Genomic DNA, 23,895 nt, shown 5'->3' on the forward strand with positions numbered 1-23,895 from the left:
GATGCTCAGGGGTTCAGCGGAGTGGGTGGGGGAGATGAAGCCAAGGAGTTTGGCTTTTCAGCCACTGGGAATAAGGGATGGGAGGGGGAGCTGCACGCCCAGGACTGCCTGAAGACGTCTTGCCATTTGAGCCGGGTCTCCCCAATCCCTATCCGTCCTAGGGGTTTTACAACAGAACAAAGGGGTCGGTGCCCTCAAGCATGTCGGTGAGAATACCAGCTACCGACTCGGTGCCAGGGAGAGTCCTCGGTGGCTGGGTCACGTGCAGACATTGTCGCCAGGGGTCTGGACTGGCGTGAGCCGCCTCGCAGGGCGACTGGTTTCCTAGGGGACTCGCAGGGGGCTAGTCAGCCTTCTACACCTTCCTAAGCCCCAGGTCCTGGCTGCCGCCCCGAGTGGGTTTGGCAGTTGTCCTGCTTGAGGTGGTTCAGGCCGCCCGCAAGAAGTACAGTCAGGAACCGGGGCTGCCGGCGTGCTGGCCTGGAAGGAGGGCTGGGCGGGGACCGCCACTGCAGTGGCGGGGAGCGCCGAGGGGGTGGCAGGTGCAGGAGCGGAGAGGCGGGGCGGGGCCGGGCAGGGTTCCTGACTCGCAGGCGTCCCGGAGTGACCTCCCCCCACCCCGCTAGGGCCTGGGAAGGGTGGGCCTGGGCGGAGAGGCCGAGGTCGCGCCGGAGAGGCTGGAGCAGGACGGTGTGGCCGGGGTCTGCGGGGCGCCGGGCGACGCAGGTGCAGGGCACCCAGCTACGGAAGGGGGTGCCTGGCGCCCAGCCCGGCGCGGGGAGGCTGCGCGCCGCCGCCAGCGCGCTCCCCGCGGTCCCCGCCAACCCTGTCCGCGCCCCCGCTCGCCAGCCCGCCCCTCTCGCAGCCGCCGCTCCTTTGTGCCGGCCCCGCGCTCACCCCCTCGGGCCCGAGGCCCCGCCCCCGCGCCGGCGATTGGCCGGCTGGGCCGCTAGTGGGCGGAGCCGCGTGCCGCCGCGGCGCGGTATATAGTAAAGGTAGAGCGTGCGCCCTCCGCCAATCGCTCTGCTCGTGGCCGCCGCGCGCGTGGTGGGCCCGCCGTCCGTGTGTCCGTCCTTCCCGCTGCCTTTCTCCTGCCCCTACCTGGGTCCACAGAGGTCATAGGACGCGGGGGCCGAGCCTGCGTCCCCAGTGGCAGCGGGAGTGACAGCTGCGGGTTCGCGGAGACCCCGAACCCCAAGGGCGAGAGCGCGTGGCGGACCAAGGCGAGCCGGTGAGCGGCCGCGTGCCCACCAATAGGTGCGGGGCTCGGAGCCGCCCAGCCTGCGCGGCCCCTCCCTCCGCCCGCGCCGCCCCCGCCTCCCGCTCGGGCTCCGGCTCCGCCGCCGCGCGTCTGGCACTCGGAGCGCCGCAGCGGCAGCGGCGGGTGCAGCCTGCGCAGAGCGGCGGCCGGAGAGCACCGAGGGCGCACGCCGCAGTCACACCCTGAGCCTCGGCGGCAGCTGCTGACCCACCGCCATGGCCCGCGGGAAAGCCAAGGAGGAGGGCGGCTGGAAGAAGTTCATCTGGAACTCGGAGAAGAAGGAGTTTTTGGGCAGGACCGGTGGCAGCTGGTGTAAGTACCGCGGCCGCGGCTCTGCCCCCGCTCCCCTCCGCCGCCCCAGCCGCCCCCTCTCTCCCGGGCGGCGTATCCCCAGCGCAGGCTCTGCGGGCCGCTCCGCACCCACGCGCGGGCGAGGGTGGAGTGGCCTCGCGCCGGCCGGGCTTGTCGTCCTGTGCGGAATGCAGCCCCCAGGACGCGCGCGGGGCGGGGGCTTCTGGACACGGCAGCGGTCTCGTCTTAGGTGATTAATTTGCAGTCTGTGCGAGCATCGCTTGAGGCACTGGTAGACGAGATGTGCCTCCCCCGATGGCCATGCCCCAAGTCCTTTCAGTAAATAAATAAAAATAACGAGATTTGAGGCTGTGAGAGAACCTCGTGAGAGTAATCGGATTGATGCAGGCGAGGTTGCATGTCATAGCACCTTCTTTTAATCTAAATGTGTACCTCAAAGACGCGGTGCGGGGGAGCCCATCCACAAAGCAGTATTTCATAGCGATTTCCACAGCCCCCCCCCCCACTCCCTGTGACCTCCCCTGGAGTCATCACAGCCCCGAAATGGCCCACGAAGCGCCATGTCAGGACTGGGTTTCTGAACCATGACCCCGAAACATGGCAAAGTCTGTTTTCAGTGTCTTCACGGAGAGGTGCAGAGTCAGTACCTTGGGTTAATTACCGTGAAGGGTTCATCCAAGAAGCAAATGACACAAAGGCAGAAGCAGGTCATCTTGTAAGATTTGAGGTATCCTGTTGCTTGGCTGGATGGATGTTTCTTTTTTTCCCCATTGAAAATGAGGTACCTTACTTGTTTTCTACCTCCCTACACCAGGAGAGTGACATTTTTTTTTAAAGGTCATTTTGAAGGGCAGAGTTGTAGGCAAATCTATGAGTCGTGACTGCAGAGATTGGGAGGGAACTCCCCCCCGCTCCTGCATCACTGCCCCCTCCTCCTCCTCTAATATCATCATCACCACCATCGACACCTGCACCACCACTGCAGCCGCTGAGGGAGCCCTGGAGAGGGGCTGGTGCAGGCTCCCGATTGGGAGGATCTGGACATCAGCAGAATGAGTCAGGGAAATAGTGCTTGGCTGACATTTTGAAATGGAAGAAGCCGGAATATATGATTTTTGTAAAGAAAAAAAAAAAACGCAGCCAGTAGCGTGGGCCTCTCTCTATTGAAAAGTAAAGGGTTAATAATGCATCACCCTTCAAGGTTAGTCAAGGTGAAACCTCCTTCCAAGGTGCTACTGGGAAGCATAGGTATCCCTGAGCCATGTTACATGTAGGTCTCTAAAGCGATGGCTTTTAGCTTGTATTTTATGCTTTATTTGGGGGAGGCTATGTTCTTCGGTGGGATTACCGCCATGGTTTCTCACGCTTGCATGGATAGCACTGTGTTTCCTTAAGGTGGAAGCGAAAACCTGAGGAGCTCAGGGCGTGTGTAGGGTGAACTGCACAGGCTCCCGGCCAGGCCATCTCCTAGCAACTCCCTGTAACTTGAGTGAGGCCTGGGGGGGGGGTGCACTGCGGATGGCCCCCCTTCTCCCAGATGCGCTGGAGCTCCCTGCCCTGGTGGTCTGACCCCAGCCTCGTCATCTGCCCCAGGCTGCACTGACTCCGGGCAAATTGCGAAATTTGCCCTCTAGCGTTTCCCCCTCATAAAATATATTTCTTTCCTCATTCCAATTCCAGAATAATATTTGCTTTAGAGAGGGTAAGGCAGTATAGAGCTACTTGTTCTGTAAGCCGACATTTAATGGGGCAGCACCTCCGTGGGGGGTGGGAGGGAAAGGAGGTGGTGGTGGGGGGAGAGCGCAGAGAGAGAGAGGATTTCTGTGTCTTGGTTCCACATCCGGCAATAGGGTTTGTGAATGCAGACACCAGGACCGTGAGCCTATCTCATCTTTTCTGCTAGTTTCCAAGGGGCAGATTCTGGGCTAAAAATCCAGTTTTTGTCTTGCACGAATATGTCCACTCCTTTCTCGCATGTAAGAAAGAGCCTGCGGTAGGGAGAGAAGGGGGCAGCGGCTGCTGTCTCTGATGGAGAACATGCCACCTTTCCAGCCCTGGGCCCAGCATGGATGCCCTTGGGACTAGGGCAGGTTGCCCTTGGCTCAGTTTTGCTTTTAGGTAGATTTTCACCAAGATGGACGCAGGAGCCTTGCCTGGCACCTGCTGGTGAAATCACGGCATGCAAACCACCTGTGCTTCCTGCCTCTATTACCTTCACAGGTATTGGGAGGTGTTATGCTGACGGCTGGGCCCAGGTGCCTCTTTTTGCTTCTGCTTATGACCCTTTGGAAGGGTCATCTCCCCCTACCATTGGAAAACCTCTATATTACTTGTACTTTCTAAAAAGAAGAAAACCTGCTTCAAAAGGGAAAAGATGCCTCTACAGCTTACCCTCTGTGCCACCCTGGCCGGCTGGCACAGTTTGTCCGGCTTTTCTTTTTGAGCAGCCCCTGGTGGCCTGCGTGCTGGTGAGCCCATGGCACAGGCCCCACCAGACGTGCCTGCCCCCCTCTAATCAAGTGACCTCACCTCAGTGACTGGGCAGACTTTGCTCAGTAACATCTGAAAGCAGAAGGGAGGGATTCCTCACTTCTCTTAGGGGTTTAGCGTCGGGCAGAATGGAAAAGCCGTAGCTTCTTACATGTAATCAGTGTGCTTGGCAAATGACTTGTTTTTCCATCGCTGTGTTTGTGTTTTACATCGTCGCCTCCATTATTGTGTATCTTCTTATGTTGTGAGCCTTAGGTACCCGGAGCCCAAGGAAAGCACCTAAAATGCTCTGGTTATTGGAAGAGGCGAAGGTGGTTAAGCTCAGGGCACCGAGGCGAGGCGGGGGCATCCACACAGAAGGTTACAAAGTTCTCTCTCCGATCCTGTTCCACCGACTCCTGCACCTCTTAGGAGCTTTCACTGGAAAATTTTTCCAGATCTCTTGACGTCACAGCCTTGCCACTTGCCTGCTGCTGCCTGGAAACCTAACGAACAAACGCAGCAGCGCTTAACCCTTGCCCTGCTGGGAGGCAGGACCTGAGCTGGGCTGCTGTGGTCCCGGGGTACACAGTCTTTGCCTTTTTCCTTGTTCTTTTTCTACCTGATAGAGGAGGAGGATTATAGTGAGCATTTTGGTGTGGTTTATGTGTGTATTGCTTGTTTTAACAACTTGATAGCATGATTTCCCTGAACTGGTTTTTTTGGGGTTTTTTTTGCTGATAGGAAAATTGGGCTTTTAAATGTAGGGAGACCTGGCAGTGCCCACAGAGGTGTACCCACCCTCTCCCTACTGCCCTCCTACCGCCCACCTACTGGTCTTTTCAGTAACACTTTCGTTCTGTGGCTTTTCCCCAAGGACCCCACCATCTAATGCATGAGATCTGGCCATTTTCAGAAGTAACCCGGGCCTCTTTTGTGCAGTCATGTTTCAGACCTGATAGCGGCACAGTTCACTTCTCCCCACTTTGCATTCACATCGAGTTGTTTGGCTGGCACAGGGCTGCCAGGCGATGCCTAGTACAGCCTGTTACTATGCGGCTAATCGGGGAGATGATCCTTGTAAACCAGTAAACTGATAGCCTCATTCCAGGCTCCGGCTGCTTGGGGTTTTGGTGGGTTTTTTGTTTGTTTTTTTGCTTTTGCAGCACTCAGCCTCCACTATCCGGGGGGGAAAAGAAAATGCAGCTCATTAAGCCCATGCTTCATTATTCCGGATCCAGACAGAAGATGAAATAAAACTGTGCTTGCGGTTTTTACTAGAGCCATTTTTCCTTTTTTTTCTGGTTTGGTACATCTGAAGGGAAAGTCGGCTTAGTCAATAGCACCGATCAAAGGGACAGTGACAGTGACAAGCAGGAGAACCTCGCTGGCTGCTCAGGGACAGCTTTTGTGCCTTTGAAGATGCAGCAGAGCCTAGGCTGTAGGATGGAAATGGCAAGGGATAAGCCAGCCAAGAAAACAGAAGTCCCGAAGGGACTATATCGCCATCTCTGAAATACATTGCACAAGCACACAAACACAGCCCTAGATTTTACTGGTGATCTTCACGAAAAGTTTAAGTTAGGGAGTGGAATTACTTCCTGTAAAGAATTTTGGTTCTCCCTGAATATTCCTGCCCCTCATAACCACCCCCCAACAGGCGCACACACTGTAGTGGAGGGCTGCCCTTCCCCCATCCTCACCGCACGGTCCAGGGGTGAGGGTCACTGTTGGGATCACTGTTTGGTCACAGTGCGGGGAGAGGAAGCTCTGAAGGGCGCAGGGAAGCCGGGAGGAAGTCCATTCATCTCTGGGAAGAGGAGACGTGTGTCCGTGACTGCATCACAGCCTTTTGTTTCTGTCTGTCCCCCTTGCAGTTAAGATCCTTCTGTTCTACGTGATATTTTATGGCTGCCTGGCCGGCATCTTCATCGGAACCATCCAGGTGATGCTGCTCACCATCAATGAATTCAGGCCCACCTATCAGGACCGAGTGGCCCCACCAGGTAAAATGAACCTGCCTATGTCCAGTTCTCCCAGAGGTAAAATGGGTGTCACTGATTCGGTTGAGACAGATTATTCTGAAAGTTCTTGTAAGGTAGCAGTGAACCAAGTCTGCAGAGGAAAGAAGGAACGGCTCTCTGTTGAGCCAGGTCTCTTGTCCGCACTGCAGGCAGAGCCCCAGGGCTGCAGACATGTTACTGTCACAGCTCTGCCGTGAAGGTGACAGCACCCTGGTCCCCAACCCAGCCTGCCAGTCACCTGCCACGTGTTTCCAATGGTGGCTTCCAGCCCCTCGTCCCTAACGCCCGAGGGCTTGGTTGGTGGGATCACTCCAGGGCCCTTCTAGCTCTCATGCACATTTTTCACTTTCTTGAGGGGACTGTGACTCAGATAAATCCTTTAAAAAAATCGCGTTGGCTTCTGCTTTTAACGGTTAACTGATTTTTAGGGAGAGGAGCCAGGACTCCAGGGGTCCATTCTCCCACCTGCTACTGACTTGCAGTTTGACCTTGAACAAAAGTACTCTCTCTTTTCAATTCTCAATGTTTATACCTGTTAGTTTAATAAGAGTCTCATTGACTGGCTTCCTGGACCCACTTTCCAGTTTCACCGCCTCCTTTAGCGCTGACAACTTGGGTGAACAAAGGTTATAGAAAAGGCAGAATGCCACAGCGGCCCTGCTGTCATCTGGGTGCTGTCACTGTGGAGTGACCTGCAGCTGTGCATGTCCTACCTGTCACTAAACCCCAGGAAGGGCCACTGCCGTCATGCCTGATGGTGGCAGGACGACAGACAGCTGAGCAACAACAAATGTGATTCTACTGTCTGGCTGTTAAAATCACTGTCGGGAGGCCTGAGGAGGAGAGGAAATGTTGCATAACTTCCGGGTTCTGTCCTTAAAAATGACCTTGAGGCCGCCTGGGTGGTGGGGAGTGGTGTTCAGCAATGACGTGTCCCCTCTCCACTTTCCCTGGGCAACGATCTAGTAACAGCTGTATTTAGGTGACAATCTTGAGGCCATTGTCATGACACTGAGCAGCCTTGGTCATCTGTGGTCGCCCGTCGCAGACTTGTCATGTCCACTTCTTGGGGTGTGGGGAAGACTCTCAGAAATAGATTTTCAGAACGCAGAGATGGCAAACATTGTCTTTTAGCTCCAAGTCAAATCGTCCTCTGTTGTAAGGAAAACCCTAAATATTTCCACGTAAATTTAGATTTAGAGGACTTTCAAAGTGGAAAAAGAACACATGTAAGTATATAAAATGACTGCAACCTGCTTAATAATAACCCACAGTTTCCAGCAACTATTTCCCCAAAAGAGGTGAGTCTGGAAGGGTTGAGGGGATAATTCTGGCGCGCGCAGTGACACTTACGATCCTAAGGAAACGTGTTGTATGTACCCTGGGCTTGGGGACAGTAAAGCACGGCGTGTCTTTTTGTGTCCTCTTCTGTTAAGACTTTTTACAGTTGCATTAATAATCATAATTTAAATTTGTATAGATCTTTTATTTATTTTTTTTGCCACTTAAAAGCTATTCTTTAATCATGATGCTATTTTATAATTCTTATACTCAGGGCTACAGGTGACCACAAAGGCAAGCATTTTCTTTACTTTCCCAGATTTAATGGTTCTTGACTATATACGTTTTGGGGAGTCGGCCTTTGATAAAAACTTCCTGCGTGTTCTTTGCAGAAAGGGAAATTTCACTTTCAAAGGAAACAGCCAGCGAGCCGGCCCTTGTAAGTCGGGACTTGCAGATGACCTTGGCTGGGAAAGCTGGCTGAGGGGGCTCAGCCCTTCCAGCATTCTCTCCTCACCTCGCTCCCCTTCCATCAGCCTCTTCCTAAAAGACACATTCTCAGTACCTATATTTAGTGTCCTCCCAGCAGCTGGACTGACCTGACAGACCGTCGCTTGTCCAGAGGAATGCTGGTGGCTCATCTTGGAAATATGCATTCCCGTCCCTTGGTCTGAGTCACAGAAAAAGGGCTTCCTCAGTCCTCCAGCCGCCCCATCCTGTCGCCTGGGTTATTTGTCATTCTCTGTCTCTCCTTTTCCTCAACCCCTCACCCCGCCAGGGGAGTTGAGGCCAAGCCCCCCTCTACCATCACCTTTCCAAGGGACATGACATCAGTTTGCAAACGATAGTGGCCTTGGAGCCGGGAGGCCCTGGACTGTCCCTAGTGCTCTGAGGGACCCTGAAGGGGTCCCTCTTCTTGGCATGTTTCAGAAAAACCTTAAGAATTTGTATCTGGGACAGGCAATAACTATACCCTCAAGCCGGAGCCTGAACAAATGTGTAGGGAGGAAACCCTGGCAACTTTTTGGCTTCAACTTCATATCTCTGAGCCTCCATTTTTATGGCAGGTAAAGAGGGGAAACTGTATATTTAAGTCAAATGAGCCTAGTGAGTGCGAAAGACCTGGCACATCGTTCAAAAATTTAAAGACGTACTAGTGCTGTTACTAACTGCGTTGGAGGCCTAGTCTCCCGGGCCCAGCACACAGAGCACCTCGTAATTAGATCTCTTCTCCTAACACGTTTGAAGGTCGCCGAGCAGAGCAGCTGTGCAGCACATTGGGTCTGCCTGCCTCTGACATCGGACAGGATGACAGGCCAGGCATGAACACCTCCGAGAAAAGACTAAGTTGCAAAATGCAAGTGCAATTTCAGAAAGAAATGGGTCACAGGGACCATTTCTTGGCCTAAGTGGGGGCGGCCACTCATGCTTCTGTGGCTCCTTCTGCTGTGGGGTTTGGACACAGGTCTGCCCGTGTCCACTCAGCTGGGGGTGCAGGGGTACCGGCTGGAGCCTCAGCTGACATAGTAGGTTAACACATATTCAATTGTTGCTTTTGTGGGTCAGAATGGTTGCTAATTGGCGATTTCCTGTTGCCTCACCTAAATCTGAAAGCAGCCCTGAGCTCCTGAGCCATCACAGTGGGTTCACCCTGAAGTGGACCAGCGGGGACGCGGGGACTGGAGCTGGGCGGTCCCCACCATCTCACCTGTGCTTTGCCTCACTAAGCCTGCGTTTTCTCACCTGTAACCTGACAGTAGTGCCCTGTGAGGCTCAAAGGAGATGATGGATACCTGTGAGGTGAGCAGGACGTTGCCTGGCACGGCTGTTGGCCTTGAGGACAGTGTAGCTCTTCACAGCCCTCTGCGTCCGCCAGAAGCCGAGTTCCATGTTTCCAGCCCCGAGCTTTGGGTGTTGGTAGCAGAGACACTTTGTACACTTAACATTTTTATGAAGTTATTCGAATCTTAGCTTTCTAGGACGTGTTTGGGAGAAGTTGGATTAGGAAACACACTTGAAAGGTTTTTAGGTAAACTTAGGTGACATTGTATTCTGTAATCTTTAAAATGCCCACACTCAGCTGGGTTAGCCCCTGCCAAACCGTTCTCCTGGGCAGACCCTCTTAGGAGAGAGTCCTCATGGATGGGGTCAGCAGCATCTCCCCACGTGACTGCCGTGGGGTCTGGAGAGGCTGGGGTGCCCCTGTCCCTGGTTTGACCCCGACTCCCTTGCAGCCTGCCTCGTGCTATCATGACAACGTCTCCCCTTCCCTCTGTGCGGCCCCTACCCAACCCGAGCTCATGGAGCCACAGCGGAATGAAACGAAGGCCACCGAGTGTCAGTAGGTGGGTCCAGGGGACATCGCAGCCGCCGTGCTGCCTGCTAAGCAGGTATGAACATGTACTCTTCCTCCTAAGGTTGTGGCGGCTTCTCTTCCGTTGCAAAGTACGGATGAGTCCGTGCTGGAGAGATTCATTTTAAGAGGGTCCTAGTCTTGGTGCGGTGGTAACGAGCATGGAGGTGGGACAGTAGGGTGGCTGAAGCCAGCAGGCCAAACGGGCACCTCCAGCGGCCTTGACTTCATCTTTCTTGTCAGAGGGGAACACCTTGTCTTAAAATCCAGTAGGCTCCCATGCATTACAATTCAGACTGCAGTGTATGTAAAATCCTTGAGACGGCATTATATCCATCTCAGAATTATTGCCTGTTGTTTTTTCCAAACTGCATCACACTCGTAGGACTTTCTGTCACTGAAATTTCAAAGGGAGAATTGGAAATGTTTGGCTTCCCTATATGTTGGAGGAGTTGTTTCAAGGTGCCAATAGGGTGTTTTTCTGCCGTTGCTGATCAGACTGCACTGATTCGTAATCTGCGAGCTGATGTGAACCTGTGGTGCCTCTCCTGTCCCCTCTGCCCCCACCCCCGGGGGGTCCTGCGGCCTCCTTGCAGAGCTGGAGGCCGTGATGAGCTGGCACTGGGGCAGATAGGACTTCCAGAGGCTGCTGTGCTGCCCAGGCTCAGTGCGGCAAAGGGTTTAGGCTGGCAGATCCCAGTTCTTGTTCCTCAGTGTCCCCAGCCTCAGTGGCTTCAACAAGCCACCTACCCATGTAGCCATTTCTTCATTTCTAAAGACAAGGATACAACAGGAAGCCTAGTGATTAAGTGTAAAATGGCGGAGCCACGGAAAAATGGCGCTTGCTCTGTGTGTGCTTTCAGATGAGTGAGCAGAGAGCCCTGATAAAGAGGACCAGGTGACAAATCCCACGGGGGTCGGGATAAAAATGCTGAATCTGTGGTGCTCCATTTGGGCCTTTAGGCCTTCCTGCTGTGCTTCCCGAGGGAAGGGCGCCCTGGCCTCAGGGCCGCCATTTCCACGGAGGTGACGTGTGATGGGTTTGGGCTGGCTGACATCTGGCGAGTCTGTGCTCCTGGCCTCGTAATCTCAGGACCAGGGGCCCATCTGAGGCAGACAGGGGAGACGCTGGGAGGTGAAGGGGAACAGGGAAGTAGTATCTAGTGGCTTCCAACCAGAAGAGTGTACTTTCCCCCACAGACACGCATGCATAGACACTATCAGATGTGTCTTATTTCAGGAGGTGGGTCACTCGGCAAATGTGATGTTTTGTATCTGGGCGAGTCAGGGACACTGTATGCACTGGTCCCTCAGGTTGGTCTGGAACAGAAAAGCATAGTTAATGTAAAATACTAGCGTTGGCCTCTGTTTACATTTTCCCCATTATAAAAGTGGTCCCTTTGGGAATAAGCAGTCATGAGCTATGCAAACTAGCAAAGAGATGGCCCTGTGAGGTGACATGCGCTTTTGAAGACAGATCTCTGAACGAAATAATTCTGTCTCTGCTCACCGGAAAATGGATAAACAGCCCGATGAGAGAGGGTCATTCTGGCCTTCAACCAGAGCGTGTGTGGGTGTAGCTTAGGCCAGAGAGAGGCTTTCGTCCGCTGAGGGTTGTTGAGCACCGCATGGCTTGTAGAGAAAGTCCAGCAAGGCATCCTTCAGGGACTTCTCCAAGGGAGGGTCTAGCCGGGGGCCTGCCTGGAGGCGGGGCGCTGACTCTGCCTGATCCCACAGTCCCTGTCAAAAGGTGAGGCAAAGGCTGCTGGTTTCCAGAAAGCACATAGGTGCCTTTTTTCCTTGGTCCTCCTTCTGTTCTGTTAGGTAAATTGATACTGATCCTGCACAGGCAAAATAAAAATTAAAACAAAATCCGTAAATATGCCAGTGGCATTTGAAAGGTGTGTGTGTGTGTGTGTGTGTGTGTGTGTGTGTGTGTGTGTGTGTACACACACCTAGATGTGTACATAGATATGTATGAATATGAACGTGTATAAACTCATACCCGTTTTTTCTTTTTTTTTTTTAAACTGGAAATTACTTTTCAACTCGACAGGTACAGGAAAGCCATGCCATGCATGTATTGTGTGCATGGCTGCATTTCTAAGTGTTTCTTTGCCTCCTGTTCCCTTGGTGTATTGGGTACCGTACTGGAGGTGTCTATGGAAAATGGGGCTTATTTGGAGTAGAGTTGACTCTTGAACAACCCCGGGGCTTAAGGTTGCTGATCCCCCCCATTCAGTTGAAAATCCATGTCTACCTTTTGACTCCCCCAAAAGTTTACTAATAATCTACTGCAACTGGAATCCTTACTGATAACAGTCAATTAACACATATTTTCTATGCTATATAATATACTGTATTATTACTCTAAGATGAAAAAATGGTAAGATTATAAGGAAGAGATAATAAGTGCATATAGTTTATGCATTCGGAACTTACCCAACTTGGTGACTTTTTTGATATTTCTAGGCTATGCGGTTCATTTTGCGCATTTTTTCAAATTGTTACAAATCTCCCCGCAAATTTTCCAATGTATTGAAAAAAATCCGCATGTAAGTGATGTTCAAGGGCCAGCCGTAGGTGGCTCAGTGATTTATCAGATGTATTCAATGACAGGTACAAGCATCTGTGCTTTGGGATTCATTTGAGTGACTTCCAAGGTTAAAATGGGCTGCATTCTAGTTTAAATACTTCGAGCTCACAAGTAGACTGAGAAACTGTAAACTTGCTACATGATCAACCTGATTGGAAACAAAATACTTCTTTCTTAATGAAAAGCTTCTTTTCTCCATTCCCTTTCTCTTGTCGGCTCCCCCTCCTGCTATGAACACCCACTAAAGCCAACAATTTTTTTTCTCCTTGTTTCTCAAGAGATGGGGACCAAGGAAAGGCAAGTGTAACTAAACAGCGAGTGAGAAGCCAAACGTTTCCAAATCTTACATAAAGTTGACATAGGCATTAAAAACTATTAGGATTTCCATATCCAAATTATTTCAATCCTTTCAGGGTGCTTTAATAAATAATAATCAATATGTAATTTAAGTCAAATGGTCATATCAGGGCTTTGTTTGGGCAAAGCCGGATAGAACTCGGCGTGGTTAATGTCAGCTCAGGCTCAGGAGATTGGAGAGGCAAAAGGTTAGATGTGTTTCCTGGAATATAATTTGAAACCACAAGCCAGTGATTGGGTGTGCTGCCGTCTCCGGCCTCTGGGAGTGAGAGTCCAGACAAGGCTCATCCTTGTCCGTTTGGAACTAGCACCGTGAGCAGTGGGCAGTGCAGAGCTGGACAGGCTGCAGTCTCCCATGTAGTGGGGGCAACAGGGAGAGCCCCAGTCAGCAAGGTGGGACTCCTGTCTCCCCTAGAGAGGGCGACCGTGGAGGAATTGGTGTGTGGACTCAAAATATGAACGGAGGCGCCGGGCCCTGTTCCATTCCTTCTCTTTCTCGTCTTCCTGTTACTGTTAGTCTGATAACGTCAAGTCAGTAATTGAAAGGATTTGCACATCGGTTCAAGGGTCCTTCATTTGCCTCCTGTATTTAATTGCTTTAGAGAAATTACTTTTGAGATGAGGAATTAGTTTCCTGAGGGCTTGGAGAAGATGTCATCAGAGAACTCTCCTAATTAAGATGATCAGACCAGACAGGCCCGGGGACTGATGGATGAGTGATGGTTCCAGGAAGGAACTCTCAGACCAGGCCAGCAGGCTCAGGACAAGGAGGACAGAGGAGGCAGAGGCCCACAGTGACAGTCAGAGACCTTCCAAAACTGGGAGGAAGGCGAGCAGAGTTACAGAGGCGGTGGCCACACGGGACATGGCAATCTGTGTGTGCGTGTGCTCCGTAGGGGAGGGTTTAGAGAGGGGGGCTGATTGCATGACCGAAACCCAAACCATTTATGCTTTTCTGGAAATGTTCAGATCAGAAGTTGGCTTTCCTAAAAGGATGGCCACTGAGGCTTGTGGTAGTAGTCACCCCCTCCGAGAGTCCAGAGGGCAACTTGAACCTACAGAAGAGAGTGGACATGGCTCAGCGTCCTGGGGTTGGTCTCTCATTCCTGGCCTGCCTCCTATACTGAGGTTCTTTCTGGAAAGGACGAGACAGAGACTGTGGCCCAAGGTCTAACCCAGCTGGCAGGTCACAGGATTCCAAGACCCCGTGCTCAGCCGTCCATCTCACCTCCTGCATTCTTGGTTTCGCCGGCTTCTGATGGTTTCTGTATAAGACAGAGTCACGATTCTTCAAGCATCTTCCATCTGCATTTCTCTCACGTGGTACTGGACAGACTTGGCTGGGCTTAGGCTGTGAGCCATGCTGCCTGAGGAATTCGGGCCCACGGGTGGAACGGGTGTGATTCCATTACTTGGTTTTCATTACTCCTTTGTGCTGTCTAGAAAGGCACGAGACCAATTGTGTCTTTTCGGGGCCATCGGTAATAATAATTGTCTACTGTTTGCATACCTCAGCTCTTAGATGGTTACGACAGCAGCGCTTGCTACTAAAAAGGCTGGTGTAAGCCTCCAGCGAAGCGTGGACTGAGTCCTGACCAGAGCTCACAGGTTTCTGAAGGATGCGTCACCATCAATTTGCTTTTGTGAGCAAGGGGCCCAGAGCTTGTGCTTTGGGGTCTCACACGTGTCACCTGGTCTCTTAATGGTGACCCTGGCCTTGGCATCGTGGTGGAATGAAAAGCGCTCTGCTGATGTCCTTTGGTCGGCGGACTGGTTCTCCCCCACCCTCTCCCTGTCAGAAGGTTCAGTGAACCCCACCCTGGGTTTCTGACAGTTGCCCTCCTCCTCTTCCTCACCCTGCTGTCTGCCCCCCCAGTCTCCTGCCTTCTCGTTCCCAAGTTCAGGTTAACTCTGTGCACACAGTTCTTCTCTATTTCTGTCCCCAGCCCCACCCCACCACACAGAACACCTGAAATAGGTTTCTGCAAACTTCCGCCTGAGTCCTCTGGACTCCTGCACTGGCTGTCCCAGTGAACCTTCATGAGACTGTCCCTCGAGGCTCCATTCTCTCCCCACTCCAGGATTGTTCTAGGCACACAGCCGTCCCGTCCCCAGCTCTGCTGGCCCTCTGGCCCAGGGCCTGCCTCGCCCCTCCCCAGCTCCAGGCACATCACCTGACTTCAGTGTCTCCTTACAACTCAAACCGGTTAAGACCCTCCCTGGCACGCCTCCTCAAGCATGCAATCCCAGTGGAAGCTTCTACTCTTTCGCTTTATTTTTGTAGGTATCTATCATTTTTGTTATAGTGTCTCTGAACCAGAAATGATCATGGCACCAATTTTTCTAACTTAATGTCGAAAAAGATGGTTCAGGGTATACTGAAATGCCTGTAGTTATACAGTTTTACATGGTCTGGGAGTATTTAAAGAATTAAGTTTTAATTGTAGTACCCTTTGTTTATTTTTAACCGAGGATTTTTTTATGAGCGAATTCTGCTCACTTCCCCTTTGACCCCTTCCCATCACTGTTGATGGCTGTTTCCCCCCCGAATTCCTGAGGTCCCACATCATCCTTTCTGAGCTGATTCTTAACGTCCCTCCTAGTTTGTCTCAGGCAACGCCTCTGCCTGACTCCGGCCCCTTCTCCTTCTCCATCCTCTCCATTCCTCCGAATAGGGGGCCCATCCTGCCCCCTGAGCCAGGCCCCTCATTATCTTACCACTTTGGAAGCTCAGAGCCATCCTCAACCACTAGAAAAACAGCAGCCAGTCGGCCCAGCCTCACGGGTGCCTGTTCTTGAACCCCACAAATGGGGCTGCGGAACGGTTCCTCTGGTCTAGTGGTCCCTCCCACTGTAAGGATGCCATTGTCTTCATATCTCCGTGGGTGCCCTGAAGGGCTGTGACAAGGAGCCACCATCTGTGCTCACCACAAAGAGGGCAGATCTGGGAGTGGGGACGAGAATGAGGCTGCCAGATAAGCAAATCAAGACACAAGATGCCCAGTTAGATTTGAACTTCAGATAAGCCACAGAATTTTTTTATATAAGGCTGTCCCATGTAATATTTAGTCCCATGTCATACATGTTCCATGTAATATGTAGGACATGCTTAAGCAGCTTCTTCGTGGTTTACCTGCAATTCACATTTCACCCGGCATCTTGTATTTATTTAGAATAAGTTCCATCGCGATTGACTCTCCACCCGGCACCCCTGGATAGGGCAGTGACTGCTGCCCAAACATCTGCCTGGGGAGGCTTGTGATGGCAGAGGCTTCTGGGAATTAAAGCATCTAAAAAACTGGTTAAAGAGTGGAAACCCAAGGTACAGAGTTTGAATTTTATCCTGGCCAGCGCAGGACACGCTCAGAATAACCATTTACTTTGGGGATGGAAAGCAGGTTACACACACCCGTGAATCCTCCAGTTTGGGTTAAAAGATCCCAAGACGGGTCTCTGTAGAGTGGTCTTGAGTCTCGCAGTTTGGAATGGGCTCACTGGCGAAACAGTGTATGTGGCCGGCGAGCTGGCAGTGCATGTTTTTGGAGCGCGCTTGAGGGAACCCTGGAAGGACAGCAGGCTCGGGCGTGCGGTGTAGGTGGGCTGGAATCCTGGGTCTACCGCGTCCTCTGTGACCTGGGGCTCAGTACTCAACCTTTCTGTGCAAGAAGCGTGTCCATTCATAAAGTGGAGACACCGCCTATCACGAAATGTTGCTGGGAAATTTAAATGATACACGTATTAAGACACAGTTGTGGGGACTTAAGGCCAGAGAAGTGATTTCACTAGAGACCCAAGAATTGAACCTGTCTTTTTTAGCCTGAGGAGATTAGCAAAGCTTGTTGTCTACACAGAGAGTCTGCTTTGGAATGATCTTGGCTGACTCTCTTCCCGTTAATGAGTTCCTGCTTTTCTCCCTCTGCCTGGTCTAGGATTAACACAGATTCCGCAGATCCAGAAGACAGAAATTTCCTTTCGTCCCCAAGACCCCAAGACCTATGAAGCCTATGTGCTGAACATAATTAGGTTCCTGGAGAAGTACAAGGACTCCATCCAGAAAGACGAAATGTTTTTTGAAGACTGTGGCAGTAAGTAGCCTCGTTTGGGAGGCCTGTTGGTTAATTCTTATTCCCCGCTTCCTGTCTGTTCTTTCATCTTTGAACGATACTCCCGAAATAACTAAAGATTGAACCAGGGGGATTTATGTCCTTCCGATCTAACGCAAGCATCCCCCAGGCCCAGATCTTTATATGGCAGACTGTTGCTTAGTCATAAAGTGGGGTGAATTGCCATTTTAAGTCATTTTGAAAAGATTTACTAATTTAAAAGAAACCTTTTCACTAAGTTTTTCTCATTAGAATTTAAAGGAGGCTTTCATTTTACTTTGCAGTAATTAATTAAAAGGCCCACATGATAGATAATTAGGGTGAAGCACTTCACAGGAGACGGACTAAATTAAGGTACTCTACCATTTGAAGGGAAAATAGTTAATTTGTGAACTTACAAATATATATAAATTATAATTTGCATCGATTTCCATGCAAGCTGCTTTGTATTAACTTTGAATTCTATATTTCTTCTATTTGTCTGGGTTTGTTATGAGGAATAATCAGAAATGCTACAGCAAAATTTCTCAGTTGAACAAATGCTTATAAGAACGCACAACTTTAAAAGGCAAAAACTAAAATCCAAAGGAATTTAAAAAAAACCTTGAGTGGTTCCAAAAGAAAAAACCCCATTCTTTCCCTCTTTACTATTCAACCTGCTCATTAGGGGCACAGCTCCAGGAAACTGACCAAAAGCGCCAGGTCTGAAAATTATTGATAATCCTTTTCATTTGTGTTCTAATTATAATGCCCCTTGTGGAGCTGAGCTGACGTTGACTGGTGTAAGTGATGCCTGTCGGGAAGAGGGATTGAGTTTCCCCTCCATCTTCCAAACAGCTGAGTCATCCATTATTTAAGGAAGAGAAATATTGCCAAAGACCAAACGTCATGCTCAAATTAATTACCAACCTCTGTGACGCTCAGGTGTGGGGTTCTGTACCTGCGGTTGCTTTTGGTAAAATACCTTTTCAACATCAGTGAAGAGGCAAGAGCTGCTTGGCTGGAAGCCCTTGCTGAATGCAGACGATGCCTTACGTGCAGAACAGCACTGCCTTCGACTCGGTCGTCGCGACAAGGAAGGAAGCCCTTTCCTTTCTCAGGGGTGCGGCGGCAATTGGGAGTGTTAGCGCAGTGTAAACACGGGGTTTGCATTTTCAGGTGTGCCCAGTGACTTCAAAGACCGAGGACCCTATGAGAGTGGCCCAGGCCAGCGAAAAGTCTGCAGGTTCAAGCTGGAGTGGCTGGGAAACTGCTCTGGAATAAATGATGAGTCCTATGGCTACAAAGACGGCAAACCCTGTGTCATCATAAAGCTCAACCGAGTTCTGGGCTTCAAACCTAAGGCAAGTAATACTTTCAATCACAGAATTTATTTATTTTTGGCTTCTTTAAGACCTTTATTCAAATATAGCTCAACATACAATGTTAGTTTCAGGCATACGGCATAGTTATTCAACATTTAATACACCTAGATCGTAGCATTTAGATGAGCCACTCACATTTTGGATGAAGCCCTTACTGGGCATGAGGAGAGACCACGTATATATAAGGAAGTTTTCAAGTATATCTTTGAAGTCCACTCCGTAGAGTGACATTAAACACTTCTGTCCCCACCTTGGAATCCTTGCAGTTTGTCACTAATCTCATTTTCTAGCGTGAGAGACATTCTGAGTGGCAGAGCCAAATTCTGAAGTGAGCCTGGGGCCCTGCTCTCGGTGCTTCTGCTCAGCATCCAGAGAACAGGTTTTATAGTGTGAACGCTTCAAAAGCAAAAACAGGAAAAGATACTTTAAAATGTAAAAGCCACCTGCACATACAGTCATGTTGTGGTTTGGGTCCCCCTGGAGAGCCAGAGTGTTTCAAAAAGTTATTTGGTTATCTGAAAAAACAAAAACAAAAAAAACCCTTTTTTTTTTTTTTTCTGAACGAAGATTTCATTGCCAAATCAGAAGTTGAATGCTGTCTAGGTTGAACTTTGATAACCATAACTCTTGGCTCGTGGCACTCGTGCCACTTAGAATGGGTGGACATTCCTTGAGATCACGGGACGATGGCCTTGTTGGTAAGATAAGAGGGATTCTTTAAAAGATGGAAGCATTTATCAGGGGGTGTGTCTGCTTTCAGGAAACAGGCGTTTCATTCTCTCCTTGAGCTCCTGAGTAAAGGGTGCAGTCTTTTTCCTCAGCATGGATTCTTCCAGCTGGTTCCCCCCAACCGCCCTTGCAGGCGTTGCCGTTACAGGTGTACGTTTCGTTCCGATAGGAATTGACTGCAGCACGCTGAGTTAGAAGAGCAAAACTCACTGCGTTCCTGGAATTGAGCTCTTTTGGTCATTAATCTTTTATTATAGTCTATTGATTTGTTTCCACAATGCTTGTTAACCATGGGTAATATTTTCAAAAGAAAACGCCATATTTGCTTAAGGAGAGCGTCAGCCGTCCTTGATGGCCACCAGTGGCAGGAATGGCCAGCCGGCCAGCCGGATCCAGCAGAAATGAATGTGCCTCTAGACAGAATGTTAACCTTCATTCCACGTAGACTCGTTCATAATGGACGGAAAACCAAACTCATTACGTCACACTTAGGGTCTGCCGTTCCTACTCCACTCCCAGAGAGCTCCCCACCGAGACCCATCAGCTCTTTGGCGGTGAAGGGCTGCGTGGGTGCGGCGTGGCCAGAGGAAGGCTCCCCCTCACCTGTGCCCTGGGTCCCTCACTTTGTCATTCTCTGCACAGATGAGCGGTGTCCGCACCCCACAGAGGCAGCTGTCGAGTCTCTGTCTGCTTCTAGGGAGATAGATACTCTGTTAGGTGATGAGTTCGGTTCTCTCTCTTTTCAGTCCTCTTTTTTTTTTTTCCCTTTTTTATTTGGTCTCCAGTCGCATACCCCCTTGCTACTTTCTAATTCATCAGCGCACCCCAAGCCCCCACCTGTTTTGTTGCTGGGATTGTCTTCGTCAGGGGTCCCAGTGCCCAGCCGCTTACCTCCTGTGCCTGTTTCCTCATCCCCTGAGGATGGAGTCTGGTAGCTTCTTCATCAGTAGGCATTTCTCTTCATGTTCGTAAAGCTGCATCAGTGGCTGGCAGCAGGTTCCACGGGATCAGATCTATGTTCACTCACTGGGATTTGCTGTGGTAGCACAGAAAGGAGTTGCCAGCTGCTCTAGGGATCATGCCTTTGGTCTGACTTTGGGTGGACCGTCATTTGGTGACATGTCACCTCAAGACGCGCGTGCTGTGCCGCTGTGAGCCCGTTCAGGATGCTCCCCGTAGGCCTCCTGCGGTGGCCTGGGGTGTGGGAAGAACGGCTCTGGAGATGTCACTCCACAGCTGTTTTCACAGTGTACTCTGGGTCCGTTCAAGACCCCTTCCTTTAAGGCAGTGCCACCATTATCTGTTTCCATACGGGACTTGCCTGACAGAACTGGAAAGGCTCCTTAAATGGCAGTGACGTCACTGGAAATCGGGGGGGGGGGGGGGGGGGGGGGGAGCCTGCTTGAAGAAGGCACGCTGGAGGGGAAGCGAGGATGGGGTTATTGGTTCATGGCTCGGGAGGCAAGCCCGAGTTTTACAAGAACAGAAATGCCAACCAACTTTTCCATCCAATTATCATCATCTGAGCAAACGAGGAGCGTTGCTTCCGGGTTGGCCCTTATTTCTCAGCGCCCTTGAGTGCAGCTTACACTGGGTTCCCGGTCGAAGCTCCACTCCGTCCTGGGCTGCCTCATGGCTTAATTGTAGGGGTCACAAAACCTGGGCACTGATTTTCACTTCGCCAGAATCCCAGCGTGTCCTTCCCCAGACTGGCCATTCTGCCGTCCGCAACGGTGCTGCTGTTCCAGTTGACTTATCACCAGCAGTGTGTACTTGCTGGGGCTACAGACGACTTTTAGTTTTCAGAAATTCAAAAACATAGATTGACAAACGTACTGACCAGTGTGGGCCTTATTTTAGCCTCCAAAGAATGAGTCGTTGGAGAGTCTCGCCATAACGAAGTACAACCCCTACGTGCTGCCTGTTCAGTGCACCGGCAAGGTGAGGCGCCTGCGCGGGGGCGGAGGGCGGCGGAGGGCGGGGCTGAGGGCGGCGGAGGGGGTTTCGATGTGGGGACCAAGCACTGCTTCCAGGAATCAGTCTCAGGCAACTGAGTTGTAGGTCCGCTGAGGAAAGCTGCTTAAAAGAACAGAAAGATGTGACAGGGAACCCCATGTCAGTTCCTCCACTGAAATAGCCTGAATTCAGTAAGTTGGGGCAGGGGGGGTCACTTTCCAGAACCGAGGGGTGACCCAGCCCCCACAAGCGCTTCTCTGGCCCAGATGGTGCATTAACAATTTGAGGCCAACCTTTTTTTTTTAATTGACAATTTTACATGAAAAAATTTGTGTTTGGTTTTTTGTTATGAACTATTAAGGGTAACAATCAACACATGTTCCCTTGAGCTCTAAAAAGCGGTGCCTGATGGCTGGTTGAGAGAGGGCAGAAGGAAGGAACGGGGTCCGTCCCCAAACAGCCCCGCGTTGTGCTGGCACCAAGAATACGGCAGGCCAACAGTTCATTTTTGGAGATAATCGCTCTAGAAATACCATCCGCGGGACCAGCACCGAAGCATTTGTTTCAGTGTTGGCCCTGTTTCTAGGAGGGTGTGTTGGCTCCGAGAAATTCTTGCTTGGCCTTGGTCTCAGTTTCCATTTGTACACTGAGAACAGCCTCCTTCTACGACTGTGTCACATACCTGTACCGTGTCCCCCAGAGGCTAACGTCCACCTGCCTCCGGGCTGGAGGATGACGGCGTCCCTCTAGCAGTGGCGTGCAGGCTGCTCTGGGGGGGCCGAGTCCCGTTTGCATGTGTGCCTTTCAACGCTCATTTCCTCCGGTTTTTAGCGAGACGAAGACAAGGACAAAGTCGGAAACGTGGAGTACTTCGGGATGGGCGGCTACCCGGGCTTCCCCCTGCAGTATTACCCCTACTACGGCAAGCTCCTGCAGCCCAACTACCTGCAGCCCCTGCTGGCCGTGCAGTTCACCAACCTCACCGTGGACACGGAGATCCGCATAGAGTGCAAAGCGTACGGTGAGAACATCGGGTACAGCGAGAAAGACCGCTTTCAGGGACGCTTTGATGTGAAAATCGAAGTTAAGAGCTGATCACAAGCACAGACCTTTCCCACTAGCCATTTAAAAAGTTAAAAAAAAAAAAGATACAAAAACCTACTAGTCTTGAACAAACTGTCATACGTATGGGACCTACACTTAATCTATACGCTTTACACTAGCTTTCTGCATTTAATAGGTTAGAATGTAAATTTAAAGTGTAGCAATAGCAACAAAATATTTATTCTACTGTAAATGACAAAAGAAAAATAACAAATTGAGCCTTGGGACGTGCCCATTTTTACTGTAAATTATGATTCCATAACTGACTTGTAGTAAGCAGTGTTTCTGCCCCTAAGTATTGCTGTGTATTTTATCGAGTGTGCAGTACACTAGGTGCGCACTTTGGTCATTTTTTCAAGCCATGTTTTATCGTATCTGTTTTCTACTTTATGTGAGCAAGGTTTGCTGTCCAAGGTGTAAATATGCAATGGGAATAAAACTGGCATGGTACTTTGTTTTTCTTTTTTTGGTTGGGGGGTGGGGGTTGGCTCTTTCACAGATAGTGACCCATCAATGAGTATTTTTAACACACTCCGTAGTCTTTCCTGTGGTGTTAGGTCTTTTCTTTCTTGCCCCCTGGGGCTGGTGGGGGGGTGGGCTGGGCTGTCACAGGGGAACTCCCATTCAATTTTAAGTGACACTACAGAGAAACCCGGAAGTGAGGGGTAGCGTCGGGCTTTGTCGCGAATGCTGTCTTGCCATCTTCTCACCTTGTCCTCCAGGATGCTCTGAAGCTGTGTAGGAGACCTGGCTCTCCCATCACTTTGGCCAGTGATCAGGCTAGTTGATTTGCTTTGTACATTTTCTTTGACTCCTTTTTTCCTTTCCTCTGGAGGCATCACTTGCTGGTGCTGTGTCTTCATGAATGTTTTAACCATTTTCATGGTGGAAGAATTTTATATTTATGCAGTTGTACAATTTTATTTTTTTCTGCAAGAAAAAAAGTGTAATGTATGAAATAAACCAAAGTCACTTGTTTGAAAAATAAATCTTTATTTTGGACTTTATAAAAAGCAAACGCAGTCCCCCATAGACTGGTGTTCCACGTTGTCTGCAGTGCAAATCCATGTCCTAACATATGTAACAATTGCCAGGATTCAGTGCTCTTGTCGACCTTGTATTCAGTCAGGTGAAAACAATGGACAATAAAAGAATGAACATTCCTCACGTGCACGAGTCACTCTTGTCTAAATGCCCCAGTCTGGGCCTTCCTTACTTCCTCCACTGCTAGTTATCCAAGATCTTGAAGAAATACTGAACCTGAAAGACAAACATGGTTTCATTACAGTTCCAACGGGGGTTCGATCTTTTGCACCTCAGAGGCCAAGAGCTGGGTCAGGACACCGGATGCCAAGCACACCCCTTTCCAGAGAGGCGGGAGGTCAATGGGGGCAGACATCCACCGATGACATTGTAGTTTAAAGTTCAGAAACATTTTGCAGTTCTACTCAGCGTAGAAAACATGAAATAGTGTTTCCTGCTAGTGCTACCCTGGATATGTCTGTTTTAAAAAAACATGAGGTTAGGTTTGAGGGTCCATAAATTAAGACGGTTCATACATACCTTGCTTTTGGGTTCATGGTTTGGCCTGAGTCCTTATTTAGCCATATTTAAAAATTAGCCTCAATGACAAGATAAAAAGAGAGCTTTTGAAAAGCATTTTCCAGGTAACAGTGAGCTGAAGATTTAGTATCACTTAGCCAACATGGGAACTGCCCAAACGAAAATCATGGCATCATATTTCTGAAAATGGAAACCTTCTGTGCAGCCCGTGCAGCCACAGCTCAAGCAAATCCTGCCTCAGGCCAGTCCTGAGAAATCCCTTTGGTGTGAAGCTGAAACGCCTCTGCAGGATGGACAATACTGTCCATGGCAGACCTATTGTTACAATGTCCTTAACTCCCTAAAGTAGTACATGGAGAGACAGACCAGAAACAACAGTAGCAGCTTCAATCCCCCCACACACACACCCCAAATGCCTCACAT

The 23,895-nt window shown here is 50.4% G+C and overlaps 2 protein-coding genes across 2 annotated transcripts in view; one reads left to right on the forward strand and one right to left on the reverse strand.

Annotated features, from left to right (window-relative positions):
* The first annotated feature begins 1,009 nt into the window (after positions 1-1,009).
* ATP1B1 (ATPase Na+/K+ transporting subunit beta 1) lies at positions 1,010-23,072 on the forward strand. The gene is made up of 6 exons (XM_019647501.1): positions 1,010-1,573; positions 5,920-6,048; positions 16,583-16,738; positions 17,915-18,099; positions 20,710-20,790; positions 21,637-23,072. Exons 1-6 carry the CDS (start codon positions 1,477-1,479, stop codon positions 21,898-21,900), a joined length of 912 nt encoding a protein of 303 aa, XP_019503046.1. The 5' UTR covers positions 1,010-1,476; the 3' UTR covers positions 21,901-23,072.
* NME7 (NME/NM23 family member 7) overlaps positions 22,371-23,895 on the reverse strand; it is a 151,542-nt gene continuing 150,017 nt past the window's right edge. The window contains exon 13 of the mRNA XM_019647564.1: positions 22,371-23,169. Coding sequence (XP_019503109.1) covers positions 23,137-23,169 — 33 coding nt within the window. The 3' untranslated portion in view covers positions 22,371-23,136. The remainder of the gene's footprint in view (positions 23,170-23,895) is intronic.

This window comes from Hipposideros armiger, unplaced genomic scaffold (genome assembly GCF_001890085.2).
Source record: "Hipposideros armiger isolate ML-2016 unplaced genomic scaffold, ASM189008v1 scaffold_6, whole genome shotgun sequence".
NCBI lineage: Eukaryota > Metazoa > Chordata > Mammalia > Chiroptera > Hipposideridae > Hipposideros > Hipposideros armiger.